Source organism: Triturus cristatus, chromosome 4_2 (genome assembly GCF_964204655.1).
Source record: "Triturus cristatus chromosome 4_2, aTriCri1.1, whole genome shotgun sequence".
Classification (NCBI taxonomy): domain Eukaryota; kingdom Metazoa; phylum Chordata; class Amphibia; order Caudata; family Salamandridae; genus Triturus; species Triturus cristatus.
Window position 1 is genome coordinate 157,822,938 of NC_140586.1, and position 24,221 is coordinate 157,847,158.

Genomic DNA, 24,221 nt, shown 5'->3' on the forward strand with positions numbered 1-24,221 from the left:
CATCCGATGAGTTCCGTTCTCCATCCTCCTCATCCTCGACAAATTTTACTTTTTCTTTTATCTTTCTTTTGCAAGCCTTCTGGTAGTGACCTACGAGTCCGCATTGTGTACATTTGTTATTTCGTGCTGGACATTTCCAATCATTAGCCAAATGTTTACTGCTACCACATCTGTAACACTTCAACTGATCATACTTCCTTTCATTTCCTTTAAATGTCTGACCTCCTTTTCCTTGGTATTTATTTACATTTTTGCTCCTACTTATTTTTGCGACCACTCCTGCTTCTTCTGCTTTGCACTTACTCTCATTAATCACTTCCTTCGCACAACGTCCTGTCAATTCTGCCTTTTTGACAATTTCCATGACTTGTAGAAGAGGTTTCTCTCCTTTTGCCCATAATGCGTCCTGAATATTTGAATTTGCGGCGCACATCACAATTTGGTCTCTGATCAGGTCATCATGCATGTTTTCAAATTTACATGAAAGTGCCAATTCTTTTAAAGCAGATACATAGTCATCTTTGCTTTCCTCTTTTCCTTGTTTCCTTCTATAGAACTTGTATCTGTGTACCGCCACACAGACAGTTGGTTTATAATAATTATCAAGATCCTCCATAGCCTCATCGTACACATTTCTCTCATTTCCTTCCCTCACTTTTTTACTAATACTGTTATACACTGTGAGTCCACCAGCACCTTAACAGTGTAACAAATTTTTTTTCCTTTCCTCCTGTTTTAATGGTTCATCTTCCTTATCAAAAGTTGTTATGTAATTGCAAAAATACTCCTTCCACTCCTTCCATTGAACAGGAGGTGCCCCTTTTCCTTTCAAAAATGCCTCTGGTGGCTGTAGGTTATACACGTTCCCTGATGCCATTGAATGCTTTTACACAGATTAAATTTAAATATTAAGTGAAGACAGAGGCTAATGTTAAAATATTCCTCAGTTTTCCTTTTTTTTTTTTTTATGTTCAAATTTACAAAACGGATCACTTCCCTCTCACCTGAGCATATAAAACTTGGCTTTCCTTGCTCCTTCTTTACGATTCCTCAAAGCGCATGTGGGAACAGACTCAGGTTAAAGCTCCGTTCACTACGCTCGAAAATACGAGTCTCTGTTTACTTTTTTCGAAAATGGCTTCACGCACGCTTCCTCTAGCGTGCCATGCGTAGGAAAAGCTAGAGCGTTTACTTCAACTGCCAAGATGGCGTCGCTTTCTGTTACGTCACACGGCGCTCTCTATCACCAGTCACTACAACATCTGAGGAGAATCCGTTTCGTAGCAACAGCCAAACCACACGAGGTGATTCCTTCAAACACTGCCGGTTCCTCACCTTGAACACATGAGTTGTTTCTTCTTTTTTCTTTCACTTCTTCGTTGATTACTGGTTCTCAACGACTGATAGCAATAGCCAACCTCTTTTTTTTTCAAACAGTTCTGTTACACCGCAACTGCTTACTCATTTGTTTTTTTTAACGCAGACACTCCCTTCCGACTTTAAGTTATGTCACTTCATCCTCATGCATCCGATTCCATATCGACTGCTCATATCTTCTCTATCGGTCCCGTGTCTTTTACCTTTTGGTTCTCCTTAATGTTCACTTTACTGATTCAAATTTTCTCGTTTGCTTCCTCTCAAATAACGGAGCAATTTCTTCTTTTTATCAGTATTCTCTTATTTTTTTTTTTTTTTTTTGATCACGCCGTAGGTCCTGTGCCGTCCGAGTTGCTCGTCGCCAAAATTGTAAAGATGACACCTCCACGTAACAGTGTAGAAGTAGTTTATTCCTCAGTAAGACGACACTCACAGGAGAACCACTGTGCGGCACACACAGGTGCAACTGTCAATAATAACCGTCCCAACTGTCATACAGAACGTCAGCTGTCAACATTCCAGCTGACGTGAGCAGGCTCGCGCGAGGGTGGGTAGCGCGCGAGGCAAGGGAGGGAAGGAGCATAGGAAGCAGGCAGAGATAAGATAAACACAACAGTATCATTTCACAACCTCATGCCGCAAGCTGTTCATACGTTCCAGTGCATAACCGTTTTATTCAGACCAAGGAATTTTTTTGGGCCATCTATGATGGTATGGAGAGACGTATAGAGACGCTTTCGGCGCCAAGTCACGATTTCAGAGAGCTGGGCGGGTGAGTGGAGTAACACATCCGGTTCATGCTTTTGAAAAGCAGGTAAGGCAGTGAAGGAGAAACCTTATGTTGATTGAGAACTATAGCGCCTAGTAAGCACAGTCCTATTAACACTATGAAGAGCATGCAGATGCGGAAAGTGCTTCACATGGATATTTCCGGTGATACAATGGGGGGTACTCAATCATAGAAAACGGTTAGTCATAGAAAACCAGCTGTGCTCGCCACGGTAATGCTAATTGTTGTACAGATGTAGTGCTTAGCTTCCTAAGCTATTGATTCAATTTACGAAAACAAGAAAATGTTGGAAAATTAAACTTCATAGAGTGACAACGAAAATCATTGAACAACCCAGAAAAAAAACAGTTTAGACAGAAAAAATAACAACAGCACCAAGAGGAGCCAACGGCTTAAAATAGAGAAAAAAACAAAAGTAGCAAATGTAAAGAAATAATTAAACTAGATAGCGAAGAGTAAAGCAAAGAGATAAATGTCCTGATTTGGAGTCGGTAGGGGTTTTCCGACGCCAGGGCATACTCCTGTTTGCGCAGTCAAAGTTCTATTTGATCATTTGTTTTCACTTGTCTATCCTACTACTGCCGTTATGTGGTTTGGGCAGGTTTTGGCTTTGTATCATCTGGCGTGTTTTGACACGCTGTTGTGCTTGCTCGTGGGAGCCGGCAGTATTGACTGCTCTTAGTCGGAGGCAGCACTGGTTGCTTCGGCTGCGGGACGGGAGGAGCGATGCGCTGCTGCCGCCTGCTGAGAGCTGTGCCCGGAGGTGTGAAGCACAGGGGAGACTGGGCATGGGCTGGAGGGACCCCCCAGGGCCCCAAAAGACCCGGTTGGAGGATGCTGAGCGAGCAGCACCCGAGAGAGTAAGGAGCGCGCGTGCCACTTGCTGTGGTCTACGAGCATGGCTAATAGGAGGTGTAATCCACTCTAATTTACTGTTCTTCCAATAGTAAGGTACTTAATGTTTGGGGTCCATACATCTCGCTCTAGCATGTAGATATAGTATGGAGTCTGTACAACGCATAGGATCTCTACTTCTCGCTCTTATATTTGAGCTATACCTCACACATGTATGAGATATAGATATTCATATCTCACACATGTAGATAATGTATGGTAGATGCACCCAGTACAGTAGTAACATGTCAATAACATGCCTCCCACTAACGTGTACATCATTTCTGGCATCGTTCCACGCAGGCGGGCAACTAGAGCCAAATTCCGGGGGGGGCTGAAAAAGATTTCGGGGGGGGCTAAGTCTTCCAGCCATAGGCAGAGTGGCTGTAAGAAGGGGCGAAAACGCAACAAAAGCCTAATTAACGTGTAAATGGTCTTTTAAAGACCCGTGAAGTACTCAGGTGCGGCTGCAATTTGACGGACGCCAGCCCGCGAGGCTGTCTCAGCCGGGCTGACGCACATGACGGGGGGGGCTGAAGCCCGGTGAGCCCAATGGGTGTTGCGCGCCTGGTTCCACGTATATAAATATCCTACCTACACGCCAACGCACATAAAGACTGAAATCTGCACCATCTGCAGTAATATATACATTATGCAAGTAGCCGATGCGTGGGATCTCTCCTGATGCCTCGCGCGGCCAGGCCACTCCTGGGAAGTGTGCAACACTCCAAACAGAAACGCAATGCTGCTTTGAACCTGCACTTGCAGAAGATTTCCATTTGTTTCACTCAGAAAGGGTTTCCCGAGTCTTCCTCCTTTCGGCTGAACTGTCCACAAACATCTGGCATTGGGGTCTGAGAAGCTGATTAAGCTGCACCCTATGGAATCGGGTGGGATCCTGTCCCCTTTTCCACCACACGAACGACTTACACCAACTTTCTGCTGCGTACATGAACAAGTGCACACAGGCTGGGAACGCTGCTGTTAAATAAAGGCAGTAAAGCTCGGACTTTGTGGGAGTTTTCATAGGTTCTGCAATCCCTAACCTTTTCCCATTCCCTGCCAGGGCAGGTGGGACGCTTATCAGGCATTGGCAGTTTTTATTCTCTCCTTTCTGAGCAGTGCATTTCGAGCAATGTTTGGGAATGGAGGACTGGGGCAGCAGCACCGAACAGTCATTAAACAAGCATTTGTGTCATTAACACACAGATGTGAGCTTTCCCTCTATCAAAGCCATGGGCTTCACATACGTCACTTGCTTGGCTGCTCAAATGGCGCCTGAAAACAGCGAGACTCAAAGTGAAGGAAACCACTAAGGAATGCTGTTTTTATTTTTTAATCTTCATCCAATCCCCGCCCCCCTACAGTTTAGACTCAAATATGTGAAATGAGTTCTCTGTACAACCAAGCTGGCCCTGCCAAGGCTTGTTGTGTCATAGGCTTTACTTGCATTATGACACCTCTGCATTTGTAATGGAAAGCAGTCCTGTTGTACACCGAAGAGGGCGGGACTGTCACTTTTCGAAAGCGGTGGATGGATGGCCCAGATGTAATAGGACACATAGATAGATGCGTTTGTGTGTGTGTGTGTGTATGTGTATATATATATTCACAGAAAAAACCATAGGTTTCAGGCACGTTATAGTTAGGAATTAGCATTTAAAAAACCTCAGAAATTCACTGAAAAAACCATAGGTTTCAGGGGTGTTATAGTTAGCTGGACTTTTCACTTGTACAAAACCATTGAAATTCCCCCGTTATAGTTAGTTCAGCTAACTATAACTCGCGCGCCCGCAATGCACTGCTGATGACGTCACATATTACATCACTCATGACATGGTCAGTGACATCACTCATGACATCACTGATGACATCTCAAATGACATCACTGATGACATCACTGATTACATCATCCAAAGAATATGTGTTTTTCTGAAAATTAAATATGTTTTATATATGTATATCTCAAGGTCGATGGAAGAATAAATGGGTATATAAGTGTCTGAATGGATGATTTGTTTTTGAAAAATTGATTGTGTAACTGACTGATTAAGTGTATCATAGTGAATACATGGCTTAGTGAGTAATGTTTAAATATGTAAATATCTGTATCAGTCTCTCACTTTGTGTATAAGTGGCTGCATGGGTTGGTGAGTAGCTACATGGGTGTCTATATTGGTTATTAGTTGGTTTTTTGTGTATCAGTCTGAGTGTCTGCATGGTTCGGTGGGGGGTATTACGTAGTGCATAGGTGCATGAATGAGTGACTCACTGTTTGTATGTGTTGAACACAGCATGTGTGCAGGACTGTATGGGTGGATGAGTGTGTGTATGGGTGTGTTAGTGAGTGAATGACTGTCTCAATAGTGTCTTTATGAGTAACTACATATGTTTTAAACTAGTATATGTGACTATTGGTGTATATATGTGAGTATATGTGAGAGTGAGAGATTGAAAGAGTTCCTGTATGAATAAGTATGTGTTTCTATACGTGATTGTTTAAAAGACTAAGTATGTGTAAGTTTCCGTAGAAGTAAGTGTGGTGGTGTGTGTATAACTGTATATGCAAGTAAATGTATGTTTGATTCTTTATTAGCATGAGTGACTATGTGTGTGAGTAACTCTATGGATGAGTGGCATTGTGTAACAGGATGTATAGGTGTATGAGTACATATGATGAGTGAATACATGTATGAGTGACTGTATAGGACTGTTGGTGAATGAGTGGATGTGTATGTGGATCTTAGAATTACTGAAGAGGTTGTTGTAACTGGTATTGGTATGTCCATTGTTTTGAAAATTTTAGTCTCTATTTTTGAATGTGTGTATCAAAGGTTATATTAGGGGGAGAGGAGGTCTGCCACTCTATCACAAGGATGATGTCATCAGTGATGTCATTTGAGATGTCATCAGTGATGTCATGAGTGATGTCACTGACCATGTCATGAGTGATGTAATATGTGACGTCATCAGCAGTGCATTGCGGGCGCGCGAGTTATAGTTAGCTGAACTAACTATAACGGGGGAATTTCAATGGTTTTGTACAAGTGAAAAGTCCAGCTAACTATAACACCCCTGAAACCTATGGTTTTTTCAGTGAATTTCTGAGGTTTTTTAAATGCTAATTCCTAACTATAACGTGCCTGAAACCTATGGTTTTTTCTGTGAATTTCAAAGGTTTTTTAAATGCTAATTTCTAACTATGCCTACAGAGATAGGACATGTGAAGAAAGAAGAAAAAATGCACAGAAAGAAACAAAAGAAGTGCAGAAAGAAGCAACAGATGTCCTCAAATACGAAGATAAGTGCAGGAAGAAGGATAACGTGCAGAAAGAACAAAAAGAAGAGCAGAAAGAAGCCTTGTTGCAAAATCATCCTGTACCCTCAACTTTTTCAGACGGATACTGGTGGTAACTGAGTCTGACTAACCAGTCCTAGAGCCAGTGCTATGTTAAAAGACACTTAGAATACAGTGAAAACACCTACATACACTAGGGAACATTATGCGTTGGGGTCCCCCTGTGATTAGCATGACCTCCTCTGTAAGCCCCTAGTATATTATAGGGCATGGGGATTAAAACTACCTCTTAAAACAGGCCACAGGGCGTTTTTGCACACGTTAACTCAGGCCCCGTCCCCTCCCTTCACCACTGTGTAAACACGCCCTGTGTCCATTTTTAGTTGGGAGATTAAGTTCATTTGAATCCTGAGGGTCCCTAGGGTCCAACTAGCCCACTAGGTACCACCAGTAAGTGCCACAGAGCTGAGTTGCAGAGAGGTGTAAAAAGTGGCACGGCCTGGACCACCTCTCTGCAATGCAGCTCAGTGGCGCTTACTGGAAGCACTTGGTGGGCTAGTTAGCCCCCAGGGGCCCTCAGTATTGAAGGGAAATTATATCCCCAATTTAAAACGTGCCATAGTGCGTGTTTGCACACGTCACCTCAGGCCCCGTCCCCTCCCTTCATCACTGTGTAAACGCGCCCTGTGGCTGTTCTAAGTTGAGAGATTAAGTCCCCTTGAATCCTAAGGGTCCCTAGGGTCAAACTAGACCACTAGGTACCTCCAGTAAGCGCCACAGAGCTGCGTTGCAGAGAGGTGTAAAAAGGGGCTTGGCCTCAGAACACCTGTCTGCAGCGCAGCTCCCTGGCGCATACTGGAGATGCCTGTTGGGGGCGCGTTTGCAGAGTGCTGCACGGAGGGGTCATGGCCTCCGGCACGATGCCAGCCTTTTATTTATTTTAATTTTTTAAGAAGGGGGGCTGTGTGGTTCCCCTTCTTATTCTAATGTATTGGCCCTGATGACCCCATCCCCCAGGGCCTGTCTCCTAATTATATTTTTTTGACCCCAATCCCCAGGGCCGGCCACTGTTTTTTATTATTTTAAAAAAATATATATTTATAGACACACCTAGGACATGCTGGACAAACCGTACGTACCTATCACCATGACGATTTGCGTGATATTCATTAAAAGGCGACTATGCATGCAATGAATCCACGTGGAATGTATTTACACCACTAGTGAAGCTCTGACATGTCTGATGCCCTACCGTGCCTAATCCCGGCAGACACCCTTGTCGTTTATTTATACAAACTTGGGTAGCTATTGACGGGCACATTTAATACACATGCACACCAAGCCATTCAAAGGGGATTCAACAAAAATTCGACCAAAACTATGCAAGAAACCCCCCTCACGGTTAATAAAACACACATCCACTGCTGGATGTGTAATACTTTTTATTTTACTCTCTGGAAAGGGGACGAACATCACTTGAGAGTCACAGCGCGCTCCTGACAGAGCCCAATGCTGTGTTACACCCACCATTGCCTGCCGAGTGCCACACACCTCTGTGTTGTATTCCACTAGCTAGTGCATATGCTATGACACTCTCTAGCCCATGTGCACTGTAACACCACCCCGTGAATATGTCATACCACACTTGTCTTCGCACGGGTTATATTGCCCCATCTAACGTGCCTTCCTCGATGCCTATGTTATAACGCACAGTGCTATGCCATACATATTACAATCTGGGATCCATATCTTTGTCACAGTGCATATGCAACGTTACACTCCCCAGCACATATTTTATATTACAACTTTAGAGACTAGTTAGGTTACACAACACTGCCCTGTGCATATTACATTCCAAGGCGCATATCGCATAGCACGATCTAGTGCCTGTGCTATCTCGCGCTCTCCAATGAATCTGTCATTGCGCACAATGTATTGCATATTATATTTCACGCCCGGTTCATCTTATATCACACTTTTTGGTGCATAGTTTATACCATACACTATATCTAGTTTTCATTTTCAATCGTGCTCTCAGGACTATGTTCTATATAACACTGTGTTCACCTACCCTTTTCACGGGCATTACATTTTGCGATAGGGGGTGGAGGGTCAGGGGGTGTTTCTGCCAAGTGAGCCCGGAGTCACAGTCACAAACGTCCTCTTCTTCCTGAATAAAAGTGAGATTTTGCTGCATACTTGTTCATATTTTAAGTAGTTCGCACAGACACAATGTTTTAAAAACAATAAAGTTCCTAATACCCGCCTTCTCTGAACAGTTAGCTTGCTGCCCCATCCCCCTCCTCCCTATCCTCTGTTGTGTGAATCCATGGACTAGCCTCCTCCCTCCTGCCATGCATGGTCTGATGTGCTGCCACTGCCCTCAATTTAGTATGATGTACCAGTCCACTCCTCCTGCCCTCCATTGCCCAATTCTATGCCCCATCATTGACCTCCTGCTTAAACTCTGTGCTCAGCTTGCTGCCCCTATTCTCCTTCCCCCTGCCCTCCGATGTCGTTGTGCATGCCCCTGCTCCATCCTTTTTGCCCACCATGTCCCATGGACCTGCCACTCCTATCTACTCTGAGTGTTCTGTTGAGCTGCCACTCCCCTCCCACCTGCCTAGCATTGTCAGATGACTGTAACCTGTCCCTGCCACCTCCACCCTGCCTGTCCACAAGCCATGCCCCTATCCTCTTCCTCCTGTCCTACATGGTCCATTGTACTGCCACACCCTTCTGCCCTCCCTGGTCTGTTGTGCTGCAACTGCTCCTCTTGCCTGCCCCGTGTGGTCTGTTGTGAGGTCCCTTCCCCTAAACTGTCTTGTCTGTGCACAGGTCCTGACCCTCCCTTCTATCCTCCATCGTCCTTTGTGCATGCCCCTGGACCCTCCTTCTTGCCCATCATAGCCATTGTGCTGCCACTAACCCTCCCACTTGCCATGCATGGTCTTCTGTGCTGCCATGGCCCCTCCCACCTTCCCTGTGTGGTCAGTTAGCTGCCCCTGACCCCCTCCCACCTTCCCTCCATGGTCTGTGTGTATGCCATCACAGTCTCACTGTTGCTCTTCATGGTGTGTCTTGCTTCTAGTGCCCATCCTGCCTGACCTTCATGGCTATCTTGCTGCTCCTGCCCTGCCCCCTTGCCCCCAGCCCTCTGTTTACATGTGCAGACCCCTACTCCCTCCCTCCTGGCTTGTCTGTTCCATTGTAATGCCCCTGATCCGTCCCCCCTGCCCTTTATAGTCTGTTATGCTGCAGCTTTCTCTCCTCTCTGTCCATTATGGTCAGCTAGCTACCATTGCCTCTTGCCCCTCTGTTCTCTGTTGTCCATGTGCATGGTCCTGTCCCCTCCCTCTTGCTTTCTATGGATTTTTGTGCTGCACTCCCGTCCTGCATGCCCTGTGTGGTGTATTGTGCTGCTGCAAACCCTGATGCCTGCCCTGCAGGGTCAGTTTGGTGCACCTCTCCATGTCCCTCCTGTCCTCTGTTATCCAAGTCTATGTCCCTATCCCATTTCCTTCCATGATCCAATGTACCATACTTGCGAACATTTTGAACTTGGTAAGAGGAAGATTTTGAAAAAAAACTGGGGTATTGATTTTCCCCTTTGAGTTACATTGAAAAAGAGGATATTGTAGACAGGAGACAGATCAAATAAAGCCCAATTGAGCTTAAAAACATTGGACGTTTCCTGGCTGAATCGGGTCTGTTGGCATGTATGGTTGTACTACCATTGCCTCTTCCTTCTGCCCACAATGGTCTATTACATTGCCACAGCCTTGAAGGAGGGTAGATTTTGTATCACAGGGGGCCCCTGGCCCGTTCTGTCCACACCTGAAGTATGAGACCCTTGTCCTTGCCCTGCCAGCCGCATTTGTAGGCCGTATTAAATTGACCAGCGGGTCCTGTGTTGCTATATAATTATCCTGAGACATCCTTACCACTCAGCCAGCATAAAACCCCTGTGTAGGCCCTTCTGTTCAATATGTAGGCCTCTTTGTTAAATTGACCATAGCTCTGCAATTTTAGTGTATAGCAGTCTGAAGGCAGGTCTGCGAGGCCTTCTGCTCCAAACTAGTAGCCCCCACCCTACCCGAGTGCTCCGTGCTCGGTATCAAAGTTCAACATCCCCCTGAAGCTGTCGACATACAGTAGGCTGCATCCTGGACTGGTACTTGCTTCCTGGGCAGGTTTCCCGCTTTTAAGGAAGTGGCAACCACAGAGCGTCAAGTTAGGAGAACTGAGGAGATTTTATACATGAATATATTGAATTCCCGTACAATACCCATTATTTTCTGCTTGCTCTATGGAACTTACGATAAGCGATTGGCCTGAGAGACTGACCTTTTCACCCAGTCCATTGTCAGCATTAAGTGGGTAAATGACGAAATGTCTGGTAAAATCTGCAGACAAAGCTTTTGGGTAGCATACGTAGGTAGATGTAGCGTGCAAAGGAGCCCACAAAATGATATAAAAAGGAAGCACCCACAGATATCGACGGACTACCTCGCCGTCTGTATGTAGGTTAACAGGCTGTGCAGGTTTTCCCCAAGAGCTGGGAGCTCTTGTCTTCCTTTGCTTAAAATGTCTTGCTCTGCTTTGCTTGAAGTATCTTATTCTATTTTACCTATATGCAATGTCATGTTATGTTTAACCATTGTTCTCTTTACTTTTGCATTTAAAAGAATTTGTATTGTAATTGCAGGAATGCTTGCTCTAAGAGTAAACGTGAGTGTTCCTAGGTAACATTTTCCTTGGTGTAACTTGTTTCTCATGATGCATTTATAGATGTGTTTTCTCTCTCTCTCTGTCAGTACATTAATTGAGATACAGAGAATATCATGACAGCTGTATGATTATCTGGATTCTGTATTTTGTACTTTATGTCTCTATTCTGCGGTTTATTTGAAGTTGCATCTTCTCATTAAACTGCCATTGTATTCTGCCTCCAATTCCATGTCTCATATGTCTGTTTTCTTCATTTTTGGAGCAAGCGTTCCTAGGCACCCCGGCTCAAATTAAGGTGCCCCTTTTGTCCCTGACTCACTCTCCTGCTCAGTTCTGTGGTGGCTCCCGGGGCTCTGGGGACCGCCCCTAGCTTCCTTGACCTGTAATAGATCTTCCCTCCAACAGCCTCTCTTGCAAGTCCTGTATTGTTGGTTTGTTGCCCCTGCCCCCCTTTCCACTGCCCTCCATAGTCTGTTGTGCTTCCATGGCCCTTCCTGCCTGCTCAGTGTGGTTAAATTGTTGCCTTTGCACCCTCCTACCTGCCTTCAATTTTCAGAGTCCGTGCCCCTGGCCTCTGCCTCTCAACAGTATCCTAATGAACAACTAGATTGCTAACATTCTATATTTATTACAAAAGTGTGGAACGCCTGACATGATCTTGATGTAATCAAAACTGTAATACCTAGAGCATTTCCTTTAGAAATTACATATATGAGAGGGTCTTATTGGCATCAAAATTATGGTTAGTGCTCTAAAAGACTAAAATAAGGACATATTTTCTGAGTTTTCAAATAGCGACGAAGCACTTTTAAATTATTTGTTATCTTTATGTTTTTTTATCCAGTTGAACACTTGATTAAATGTTGCACTTAGGGGAGAGGATGTGGTGTTACTTCCAGAACTGCAGACTTTGCAACTGGGGAACCAGGTTGAAGTTTCTGCTTCAGCTCGACATTCTGTGATTCTGGTCAAATCACTTAGTCTCCCCATGTCTACAACCAAAATTAATTTGTTCTTGTGTGATGTAACCAATGCTCATGTAAAGCACTCCAATACCTGACAAGTCTGCACTATATAACACTGCAAAAACACAAAATAATAAGTGTTTTGCACACTTCTGTCATTGGGCTATATTTGGGCTACATCTGGGTGATTTTGGGCTACATTTGGGCTCTTTTGTCTCCGGTGGCCATCTTGGGAGATTTATTTGTTATGAAGTTTCCTAATTTCCTCATGTACTGCAGTCTCCTCAGTAGGAAATGCTTTCAGTTTTTTACTTTTATTCCCTCATGAAGGTATTCAGATATGTCACACATTTGCCATAAATTCTTAATGTTAGCACTCTAGTTGCTCATTAGATCACTGTAGTAAAACTACTGTTCACCATGGAAGTCTGCTCCTGGTATTAAAAGTGCATGTTTCAGTCTGCATGTCAGAATTTTTAAATGAAATAGAAGAGGATTTGAGAAGTCACTCAAAATGTGCTCTCATTTTCTTTCTTCAGCATCAATCATAATTTCCATGGCAAAATGAACCCCCTCATTGTGTTCCTTTTTAAATTAAATGTTTTAAGTGTTACCAGTTTATTCCAATCAAGATGGCTTCAGGTATGCCATACTTTTGTCATAATGAAGACAGTAAGCGCTCTAGTTGTTTTTAAGAACATTCTGGGACATTCTGTCATTGGGCTATACTTGGGCTACATCTGGGTGATATTTGGGCTACATTTGGGCTCTTTTGTCTCTGGTGGCCATCTTGGGAGACTTATTTGTTATGAAGTTTCCTAATTTCCTCATTTACTGCAGTCTCCTCAGTAGGAAATACTTTCAGTTTTTTACTTTGATTCCATCAAGAAGGCATTCAGATGTGTCACACATTTGCCATAAATTCAGAATGTTAGCACTCTTTTTGCTCATTAGATCACTGTAGTAAAGCTACTGCTCACCAGGGAAAACTGCTGCTGGTATTGAAAGTGCATGTTTCAGTCTGCATGTCAGAATGTTTTAATGAAATAGAAGAGGATTTGAGAAGTCAATCAAAATGTGCCCTAATTTTTCTTTCTGCAGCACTAATCATACTTTTTATGGAAAAATGAACCCCCTCATTTTGTTCCTTTTTAAATTAAATGTTTTAAGAGTTACCACTTTAATCCAAGCAAGATGGCTTCAGGTGTGCCATACGTTTATCATAAGTAGGACTGTTAGCGCTCTAGTAGTTCTTTGGAACACTCTGGGAAGCTGCAGTAGAACACAAAGGAATCAACTGACAGTCTCTGCCCTTGTTGGATGTACATGTTTTACTGAGAATGTCAGACTTCATTCTCACATGACTGAGAAAGATAATGTGAATTTACAGAAAATAAGCTCTCAGTTTAGCTTATAGATCACCTTCCAAACCTCTGTGGTAAAAGCATGAGAAAATATTTTTCTCTCAATCATGATATCCCAGCAGAAGGCTTTTTCATATGGTGAAATCACCTTAGAACATACCACAATTCCTAAAATGAGTATGGTACCATCAACAAATGATTTATAATGTAACTAAAGTCTTAAAACCTTCTATTAACTGCAATGCTTTTTAATGAGGTGCTATCATGTATATTGGTCCCAAGATGGCTGCCAACACTTCTTGGATGAAGTGCTGACAGCCAATCAGATCTCAGGATGAGATGTGTGGTTAGGCTCCGCCCACATATATATATGCTTTTAAATGCTATTTTCTCAGGACATACTGAACAGATTTACACCAGACCTACAAAAGGCACTTCCTTGACCTGTAGACTACCTCTCTGCCAAATTTCAAGTAACTCTGTTCGGCCGTTCGGGCTGTAGCTGTGTCTAAAGGTCCTATGGAAAAATGCATGGGAAAAACGCGTTTTGGGACCCCCCTTTTTTCTCAGCCCCCGCTTGACGAATCCCCCCGAGACTTTCAGGGTAGGAGCGGAGCGTAGCGCCCCACCTATTTTGAAAATTTCGCGAGGATTCGTCGACCGGCGCCAAAGTTATTCCAAATAGAATGTTGCGGATTTCCTATGGAAACAGGGTCCTAACTATAACTATCTACTGGCGACCGCCAGTAGATAATATATATATATATATATATATATATATATATATATATATACACCCCCCACGGCAAAGGGGATAAAGAAAATAAAGGTAGGATATGATTACCACATGTATCATTTAAGAAATAAAAAAGAAATTGCAAAATGTGGTCATCAAACTTTTTATGTACCTTGGCAGTGCTTTTTTGTAACAGAAAATTAACAACAGTAGAATAGTTAGCAATCTGTTGTACAGTAGATTCAAAGTGGTGCGTGTCAGAATTGGTACTAGTTCTACCCACATGGGAACTTTGATATTGTCTTCAGCTGTTTCAAAAAAACATTCTTGTGTAGAGAGCTAAGGCAAACTCCAATTGCTTCTGCTGTAGTCAAATCGAAGCTCCTGCATCAGTGAATTGCACATTATATGTTACAGTTCTATGTGACCTACAGAATAGCTATTAGACATGAATAAATACATTGTATAATGAAAATAAAGGTAGTTTACGATTACCACACTGTGCCAACCAGTTCCTAAACAAAGTTGTCTTTTTACATTATTATCGTGAGGTTCTGAGCAGAGGCTGACTTTGAGTAAAATTGTGTGAAAGGGCTTTGTGAATAACAGGCAGGCAGAGAGGTGTGTGCACAAAGAATAGACGTGGTTTCTAAATGGGTGTCGGGTTTAGGTTAATTTTGGAAGTAAATAGCGTATTTGCATAGGCCATACATCACCGATTCCTGGTTAGACTGGAGACATAAGGGGGAATAATGAGGATAGAGTTCAAATGTCTGAGTATACTTAGAAAGTTATTATATCAAAGTAGTAGGATTGAAGTGTATTATAAAAATTTAAAGGAAAAAGTAAAAAAAGACGGAAAAAAATCCATTCAAGAATAATGTGAGTTTCTTACAAGTCTTGGAGATTCAAGTCCAGAAGTTCTTCAGCTGCTTGAGATGCGTAATGTTCCAAGAGGCTATTGTTGCCATTGTGTGAGAAAAGCGAAGCGATCCAATTCATATCCTCGAAGGCAGAGTAAAGATCCTCGAATGTTGGAGCTGTAATTTGAATGGGCAGGCAATCTGCGATGTTGTGAAAGGTCGCACGTTGCAGGAGATCTTTCGTGACTGCGCAGAAATCCCATTGCGCTGTGATTCCTTTTTGCATTGCATTCGCCATTGCTCCACTGCCAGAACAATCACGTTCATGGTTTTCAAGATACTCCATTACCTGCTGGATAGCTGGAGCGATTGTTGAGATGTTGGCAAGGTATACATCCATTCGCCAGTCGAATGGGCAAGTTTTGCAATCAAACGATGGTTGTGCGCATATTGCATAAGTGTAGATAAATGTTATGTTGTAGCTAGCTCCGATAATAGAGGCAGGCAGCCGAAAAGTTTTTCTGTTTTTTTACAGTATTGATGTAGCTTGGCGTAGAGGCATATTCTGTCAGACATAGTTGTTACCATAGAGAGCGTAGCCATTTCTAGAAGTAGAATTAGTAGAAGGATGGCCGCAAAGAGGGTGAGAATTCTGGGCACTGTTCCTGTTATTCCAGAGATGATCGAAAGAATGTCTGAATGTAGTCAGGTATTAAAAGAAGAACAGTTTGAAAGCGTGTTAGAAGGCTGTAGGAGACGTGTTAAAAATGTGTGCCAGACCTTGAGTGTGACAGTTGTTGAAAATTGTGTAACAATTCACAAAGTGTAATTGGCGGTTCGTATTTAAAAGGGATTGTATTTTATCTGAAGTTCGTGGTATCTGCAGTCGATAAATTTCTTTTGCAGAAGTGAGGGAGACTTCTGTTCTGAACAAAGGTGCTTTTAGTTTGGTTTGTTTCTTGAAATGTGTTTTCAAACTAGGAATTGAAGGCCAAGTTGAAGTTTGGGAGTTAGTTTGTGTGGGTGGGAATAGATATTGCCACAGGAAGTTACTGTGTTTGAAACAGTAAGGACATGCGGTATGCCAGCTCATATTCCGTAGGAGTGTATGTTATTGAGAAGCAAATAACTGTCATCAGAAAGCTGTGTGAATGTTGGTGTGATTGTGGGAGTTGGCGTCCTTTTAAGAAAGGACGCAAGATTGGTGGCTGTAAGCTTAGAAGCGTCGTGCAGTTGGACTTTCTTGGATAGTAATGAATGACTGCCATTGGTGTCGCACTATTCACCTGTGAGAAAAACTTTTGTATGCTCTTTAAGACAGCGATATGTAAATGGAATAAGCCACTGCTCATGAATAAACGCGCTACCTTATATAATGACATTCAACATGACAAACAACATGTGCACGTAGCAGACTCAATGATACTACGTACTGTGGGAACCGTGGCTAGCCATGTACACAAACCAAACATGGCATGGCACCTCGGCCTCACTATGCAGAATGCGGGGAGAGATGAGAGCAAAGTATGTACGAAGGTGGCAAGTAATTCTCGATTATAAAAGTATACAATGCAAAGTCTTGAGGGGATGTGCCGGACAGACTTGAGTATGCAGAGCACAAACATGTACATGTCAACATACACTGATGGTCTATTAAGTGAAGTGAACCGTGGACGCAACCATGATAGTACAGTCAGTAGGGAAGTTTACAGAATGGTAGCGCATACGTGTCTCCTTCCCCCCTAATGTTTAGGGAAGTGGGCTGGCTCGCTGTACGCAAGGCTAGCGTAGGGGTATGAATAAAAGGCACGTTTCTTTGGGTGTGGTTCTCTTCCGGATTGGCAAACGTGTCTGCCACGTCTGCACAGGTTACACCGCCACGAGGCTGATGCTGTGAGCGAAGGTGGGTGCGTGAATGATGCTCTCAGCCTGCTGGTACTCAGAAACCGTCATGGCCGTTTTGACGCATTTATGCCCCACAGTTCACCTTTTGACACCGCTGTATGTGAAAGAGGGCCGACCACGTGCCGGCGGAAGGTCCTGGGCCGAGGTCTGCGAGCTCGGAAGGTTCCTGAGATCAACGCTGGCTACCGCGACACAGACACACAGAGCCAAGCCTGAGGCCCTGGAGCGTGGAGTTCTCTGTATAATAGTAACACAGTAGTCCGACAGGTACCGACAGTGGAATGGTATTTTGATACCATAGTGGACGATGTTAGAACTGTATCTGAGAGTGGAGATGAAGGTACTCCCTTCGACCAGCTGCAATCAACTCTGGGTCCCAACAGTGGAATGGTGTCTTGATCCCATAATGGACGATGTCCGATATTACCTGCTGCTGAGTTTTCAGAGAACTCCCTCCGTTGAGGTGCATCACACTCTGTGCTTCCATAGCTAACTGCTGTACAGGATTATTGGGCTTTGTTGACTGTAGTTGCTGGACTATAGCGCGGTACAGCAGGTCCGAACAACAATGAAACGGGGTCTTGATTCTAAGATTGAGGATGTCAGAAGTTAAAGACTGTGATGATTTCTGTGTACCCCCTCCGACCAGGTACAATCAACTCTGGGTCCCAACAGTGGAACGGTGTCTTGATGCCAGAATGGACGATGTCTGATATTATCTGCTACTGAATTTTCAGGGAACTCCCTCCGTTGAGGTGCATCAGACTCTGTGCTTACGTAGCTAACTGCTGCACATGATTATTGGGGTTGGCTGACTGCAGTCAGGGGAGTACACCGCGGTACAGCAGGTCCGAACAGTGGAACGGTGTCTTGATATCACAATGGACGATGTTAGAACTGCATCTGAGAGTGGAGATGAAGGTACCCCCTCCGATCAGGTGCAACCATCTCTAGGTCCGAACAGTGGAACGATGTCTTGATCCCACAGTGGACGATGTTAGAACTGCATCTGCGAGTGGAGATGGAGGTACTCCCTTTGACCAGCTACAACCAACTCTGGGTCCCAACAGTGGAACGGTGTCTTGATGCCATAACGGATGATGTTAGAACTGCATCTGAGAGAGGAGATGAAGGTACTCCCTTTGACCAGGTGGAACCAACTCTAGGTTGCAACAGTGAAACGTTGTCTTGATTCCACAATGGAAGATGTCCTATATTACATTCTGCTTAATTTTTACAGAACTCTTTCCGTTGAGGTGGATTAGACTCTGTGCTTCTGTAGTTAACTGCTGCACATGATTATTAGGCATGGTTTATTGCAGATGCTGGAGTAAACAGCGGTACAGCATGTTCGAACAGTGAAACAAGGTCTTAATTCCCTTCTACCAGCTGCAACCAACTCTAGGTTCCAAAAGTAGAACAGTGTGTTGACTCCACAATGGACAATATTAGAACTGCATTTGAGAGTGGCGATGAAGGTACTCTCTTCGATCAGGTTCATCCAACTTTAGGTCCCAACTGTGGAACTGTGTTTTGATCCCACAATGGATGATGTCCGATATTACCTGCTGCTTGCTTTTTTTCAGAAGTTTGTGTGTTGAGGTGCATCACAGTCTGTGATTCCATAGCTAACTGCTGCACATGATTATTGGGCTTGGTTGACAGTAGTCGGTGGAGTATACTGTGGTACAGCAGGTGCAAACAGTGAAATGAGGTCTTGATTCTATGATTTAGGATGTCATAAATTAAAGTCTGTGAGGATTTTTGTATACCCCCTTTGATCAGGTGCAACCAACTCCGTGCTTCCGAATCCAACGGTATGTGGCTGTGAGTTGTGAATGACCACTGGATTTGGTGTAGGCTGCAGTTAGCAGGGTTCACAATTTAGATTGCGTGGTGATTGTTTAATTACAGAATCCAGTAGTTAAGTAATTAGAACGTCTATTGAAACATACACAATATTGTTTTAGTATACTTGCTTGGACAGCGTATGCAACCATGTTACCTGTGGTATTGGAGAAAATGTCGGTAATGAAACTTTTAGGTGTATGGGTATCATAGGTGGACGGCTACTTTACAGAGTGTTGATGAAAATGATGGTTGCATGTTGTGTGTAGTGTAAGATATGTGTATATTGCAAAAAGTTTTGAACAAAGCTCTCTAAGCAGAAGAAGTGTGTCTCATGAAATGCAGTACAGATATTGATTAAAATGGGTGGCGTTTTTGAACTGTTACAATGGGAAATGTTATGAACTAATGAAATGCTTTTTTTTATGGTTACATGGCAGTCGCGCAGCCAGTGTGCAATGAGACAGCACCCGATGTGATTTTGAGAAAATATATTTATTATAATATAAGTTTATTAGAGTTAAAAATATATAACTGTTTAAAATATTTTTAATTATCGCTTGCTCTCATATACACTTTAAAGTTTTTTAGATATAGTTTTGAGACAAAAGAAATAAGGGAATGGCGTATGCGGCGCGACATCGTACGTCTATGACGTAACACAGGGCGTGGCAGCGTGCACTCATCGCATACGCAACATGCAGCGGGCGCAACCCTATACGTACATGACGTAACGCAAGGCTTGGTAGTGCGTACCCGTCGCATACCAAAGTAGCAGCTGGTGCGACCTCATATGTACATGTTGTTACGCGGGACGCGGTGCCACAAACCCGTCGGATACGAAATGCGCATCATTTAAAGGTGGTGGATAGGATTCGCGTGTTGATCGAGCTTGGTAGACTACCGGTACGGGACTGTAGTTTTCTCAAAAAAATAAAAATAAAATAATACATATTTTATGGGGAAGATATAAAAGATTACATAATTTGTAAAGTTTAAAAAAAGGATGATAGAGTTTCAAATTATTAAAAAACAATTTGAAAAAATATAGGTTTTATAAATATTAAAATATGAAATTAATATTTAAAAAACCTTCGAAATTCACTGAAAAAAACGTAGGTTTCAGGGACGTTATAGTTAGTTGGACATTTAGTTCATAAAACCAGAGAAATTCGGCTGTTATAGTTAGTTGAGCTAACTATAACTCGCGCGCCTGCAATACACTGCTGATGATGTCACATATTACATCACTCATGACATGGTCAGTGACATCACTCATGACATCACTGATGACATCTCAAATGACATCACTGATGACATCACTGATGACATCACCCACGTGATAGTCTGACACACCTCTTCACACTGTAATATAACCTTTGATAGACGCACACTATAATGCAGACTACCGTTTTGAAAAGCATACATACACCAATACCAGATATCCATCCACTGATTCATATCTATATATTGTGAGCCAGATATACAATACAGTCACTCATACATGGTGTCACTCATTACATCAGTATAATATCCACTCATACACATATATATACATTTACACAGTGCTACTGATCCTTAGAGTTAGTCACACATCTATTCAGTCATGCCAAAAATCAATCATACACCCATGTACTCACCTATGCAGATATGTACACAACACCTGCCTTATTTATACACACATCACTTTCCTTATTTATATAGATACTATCACATACTTATTCTCTTATACAATCACTAATACATGTACACATTCGTGTATGTAGACACTCTTGCAATCACTGTCTTTCACGTAGTCCATTATACACCCCAACACTCGCATATAGTGTGTAAAAACATATATAGTTACTCACATATATACAACTGAGACATCAATTCATTAATCAACACACCAGTTCACACAGTCGGCTATCTATACAGCCCTTCTGAGATGCACTTTTGAATCTATAGAACCAGTGAATCGGCCATTCAGACATGTATGCACAGAGTCAGACACCACCCACACACCCACATAGACAGTCAGACCCCCATACAGATACTCATACAATCAATGAAAAACACATATACAAACTGATGTAGCTACTCACCAAGCCATGCACCTGCTTACACACCAAGTGAGAGACTAAGAGAGACATTCACACAGTCTAGTCACTAATCCATGCATTCAGTAACATACATTCAATCAGTGACTTATAGAGTCAGTCATGCATCTACTAAATAATGTATTCAGGCACTTTTACATCGACTTATTCTTGAATAGACCTTGGCATAGATATATATGAAAAATATTTAAACTTTACAGAAACATACATTCACTGGATGATGTCATCTGTGATGTAATTTGAGATGTCATCAGTGATGTCATGAGTGATGTCATTGACCATGTCATGAGTGATGTAATATGTGACGTCATCAGCAGTGCATTACAGGCGCTCGAGTTATAGTTAGCTCAACTAACTATAACAGGCGAATTGCTCTGGTTTTATATGAGTCAAATGTCCAACTAACTATAACGTCCCTGAAACCTATGGTTTTTTCAGTGAATATATATACACACACCACACCCAAGCACACACACACACACATGTCACTTACAGTACAGAAGGCAGAACTGTTTAATTCAGACATCACAGGTACAGACAGCAGCAAGATAAGTGTAATACCATGACAGGTGTCAGAAGTGCACCTGGCCTGTCGATTCCTTTGCACGTGCCTTGCACTCCACGTTTGAATGAAGCCTTTAAACAGCAGGATTGGCAGTGCCAGAATGCACGGGTAAAACAACGATGACACGCGCTGCACTGCCTGGCACGAGGTGTTGGAAGTCCTCTTTAGCGCGTGAAAGAGACAGTGCAGCCAATGGCGGGGCTTCACGCTGAGATATAGTCAAATATTCTGTAACTGCCTGAAAGAAAAGGCCAGTTGGGAGGTGTTGATGCCACGCCAAGGGGACAGCAGTCCTGCTGAGAAAATGTGAAATTGTCCCAATATAAAACAAGAGCGTCCTCCTTGTAAAAGCTGAGACCGATCTACGCAAGGTGCAGCAGAGCTGTGGAGAAGAATATACCGCCCACTACATACACTGCACTCCTGCTGACAAGCACCCATAAGGTCCCAGGTAAAATACAGCATCTCTCCCGGAAGGGCCAGTGCTGGTCCAGTAACAGTATAGGAGCCCTGCTAGGAAGTGCAAGCAGTGCCCGCTCCACCACCCTCCTGGGAAGTGCCAGTTTCAGAGTGTGGCAGCCTTGACGGGTTGTGCCCGCTCTGCTCCAATGCAAGTGCAGCAGCCCTGCTCAGAAGCGGTAGCAAAGGAGCAGTGCACGGAAGTCCTGGCTCTGTTCCATTCACGGTATGGCCTCTCTGCTGAGCAGCGCTGCAGTGCTCCTATGCATAGGTGCCACTTCCTACCACTGTGCCCTATGCATGCTCTGGTAGGTAAGGTAAAACAGATTCAAGACCACAAAATGGACTCCCCTGCTGATGGGGAAATACTGGCAAGGAAAGTGACCTTTCAGGCTGATTCAGGATAGCTGCTGGAAGCTTGTCCAGGCAAGGTCAGATAGGAAGCCCTTTGGAGCTCGGGGCCTCATGTTAGTGTGAGTGCATACATATGAATTTAAATGGATATACATATATATTTTGCAACACCTGCCCTCACTCCTAACCCTCCTCCCCCAACAACTTAAAGTCCCCTCCCCCACAGATACACAACCTTAAAAAACTTAACACACAGCTCATTTCCATACTCGCCCCAACAAAGCTTGTCATTGTTATAAAAACAGCTTTACTGGCTGTGCCAGCATTTGAGGAAGGGTCCCGCATATCGAATGAATGTAACCCATGCAATTGTTGCACATCAAGGCAGTGCGTTTACAAATAGAAGTTGTGATGTATGGAAGGACCAACATGGCCAGAGTTAAACTTTACCTTTGACACAGTGAGCTGCTCTTGGGTGTCATAAAGGGTTATTTACCAAGCAGGGGCGAAGCTTAAGAGGCCATGCAGCACATGGGCACCATTTGTTGTTCAGGGGGAGGGGGGAGAGGAGCTGTTGGACCAGAGGGTACTGTGTATGCTATAGAGTATTGCGTACAGCCTGCCTGTGGCAAATGTTCCAAAAGGCACATTAATTACACATCATAAGGAGTAGAAATAACGCATGGAGTTTTTATGTCCTAATGTAAAGGGAAGCATCGTTCTGGACAGGGAAAGGGATGTGGCTTAACGGCTAGATCGGCCGACCTCGAAGCTGGGGAACGGAGTTCAAGTCTCGGCAGGGACGTTCAACATCCTGTGATTCTAGGCAAATCACAGAATAATCTCCCTGTCCCTAAAAACCAATGTGCCTTTCTGTAACGTAACTGGCGCTCATGTAAAGCGCTTTGATAGCTTCGGGTCTAGTTAGCGCTGTATTAAACTCCCCCCCCCCCACCCCCCCCAAAAAAAAATCTGGATTCCAGAAGACATGTCCAGGCCCTGTCTTACACTGATGTGTACCTAAGCCATAAGCACTTGCTAAGAATGTAAACAGAAGCTGCACTCACTCCCAAAAGTGTTTATCTAGTCAAATAAAGTGTTGCTAGTATAGACACTTCAGTCAAAGGGGCACAACACAACCTGAAGTCGCAAAGAAGCATCGCGAGAGACAATAAATACATCATTTGGAATATTACACACCGAAAACACGTCCCTGGACCCATATTATTCTTATCCAGGCTACAAAGACTTTAAAAAAAAAATAAAAAAAAGGCTTTCAATGTATACAAAGAAGCAGGTGAAAAGGTCCATATGAGTTAATTTTTGGGCCCACGTCTCCAGGTTCAAAGGGCAACTGTAAAGTAAAACGTCTTGTTTACCTAAAACGCATTAACAGCTGAGGGTGCTTTACAGCCCAGTTCCTGAATTGTTAAAAATGATCCAGACCAGCACCTCCTCGGGGAGGCAAACAAACGAGAAAACAATCATTAACAGGTTAGGGTGTTGTTCTGTTTTTCCAAGAAGGTTCGGCTCCGAGGGGCCTTTTAAAGGTGCCATAAATGGTCGCATGTGTGGCTGCAGGGTGGGTGCTGCGCCAGATGCAGGGTTCCTGGCCTTGGGCACCTTCTCATGTACACTTTATACTGATATATAGGTCGTGTGTTGTAGCTATACATTCAGAGGTAAGTGGCTCAGGAGGATTATGAACCTGCTGCAGCGCCTGTCGTTTGCACAGCTACCACGCCCTACATACACTCATTTTATTATTTATTTCTCCTGGCACTTTTTTACTTTATATTACTTTTCTGTATCGTTTTTTTCTTTCTAACTAGGCTGTGTTATGGTGGATGTGAGAAGTTGGTCTGGCATATGCTGGTCACTAGTTATAGTGGCCACCTTGCACCAGTCCAATTCGACTCTTATGGTAGATCGGTTTAAGACAACCTTTTAAAGAAAGCTATCCTAGTGGT

General features: G+C 43.4%; 1 protein-coding gene across 1 annotated transcript in view; it reads left to right on the plus strand.

Moving 5' to 3' along the window:
- The first annotated feature begins 2,824 nt into the window (after positions 1 to 2,824).
- GLS2 (glutaminase 2) overlaps positions 2,825 to 24,221 on the plus strand; it is a 263,334-nt gene continuing 241,937 nt past the window's right edge. Inside the window, exon 1 of the mRNA XM_085600886.1 lies at positions 2,825 to 3,027. Coding sequence (XP_085457012.1) covers positions 2,894 to 3,027 — 134 coding nt within the window. The 5' untranslated portion in view covers positions 2,825 to 2,893. The remainder of the gene's footprint in view (positions 3,028 to 24,221) is intronic.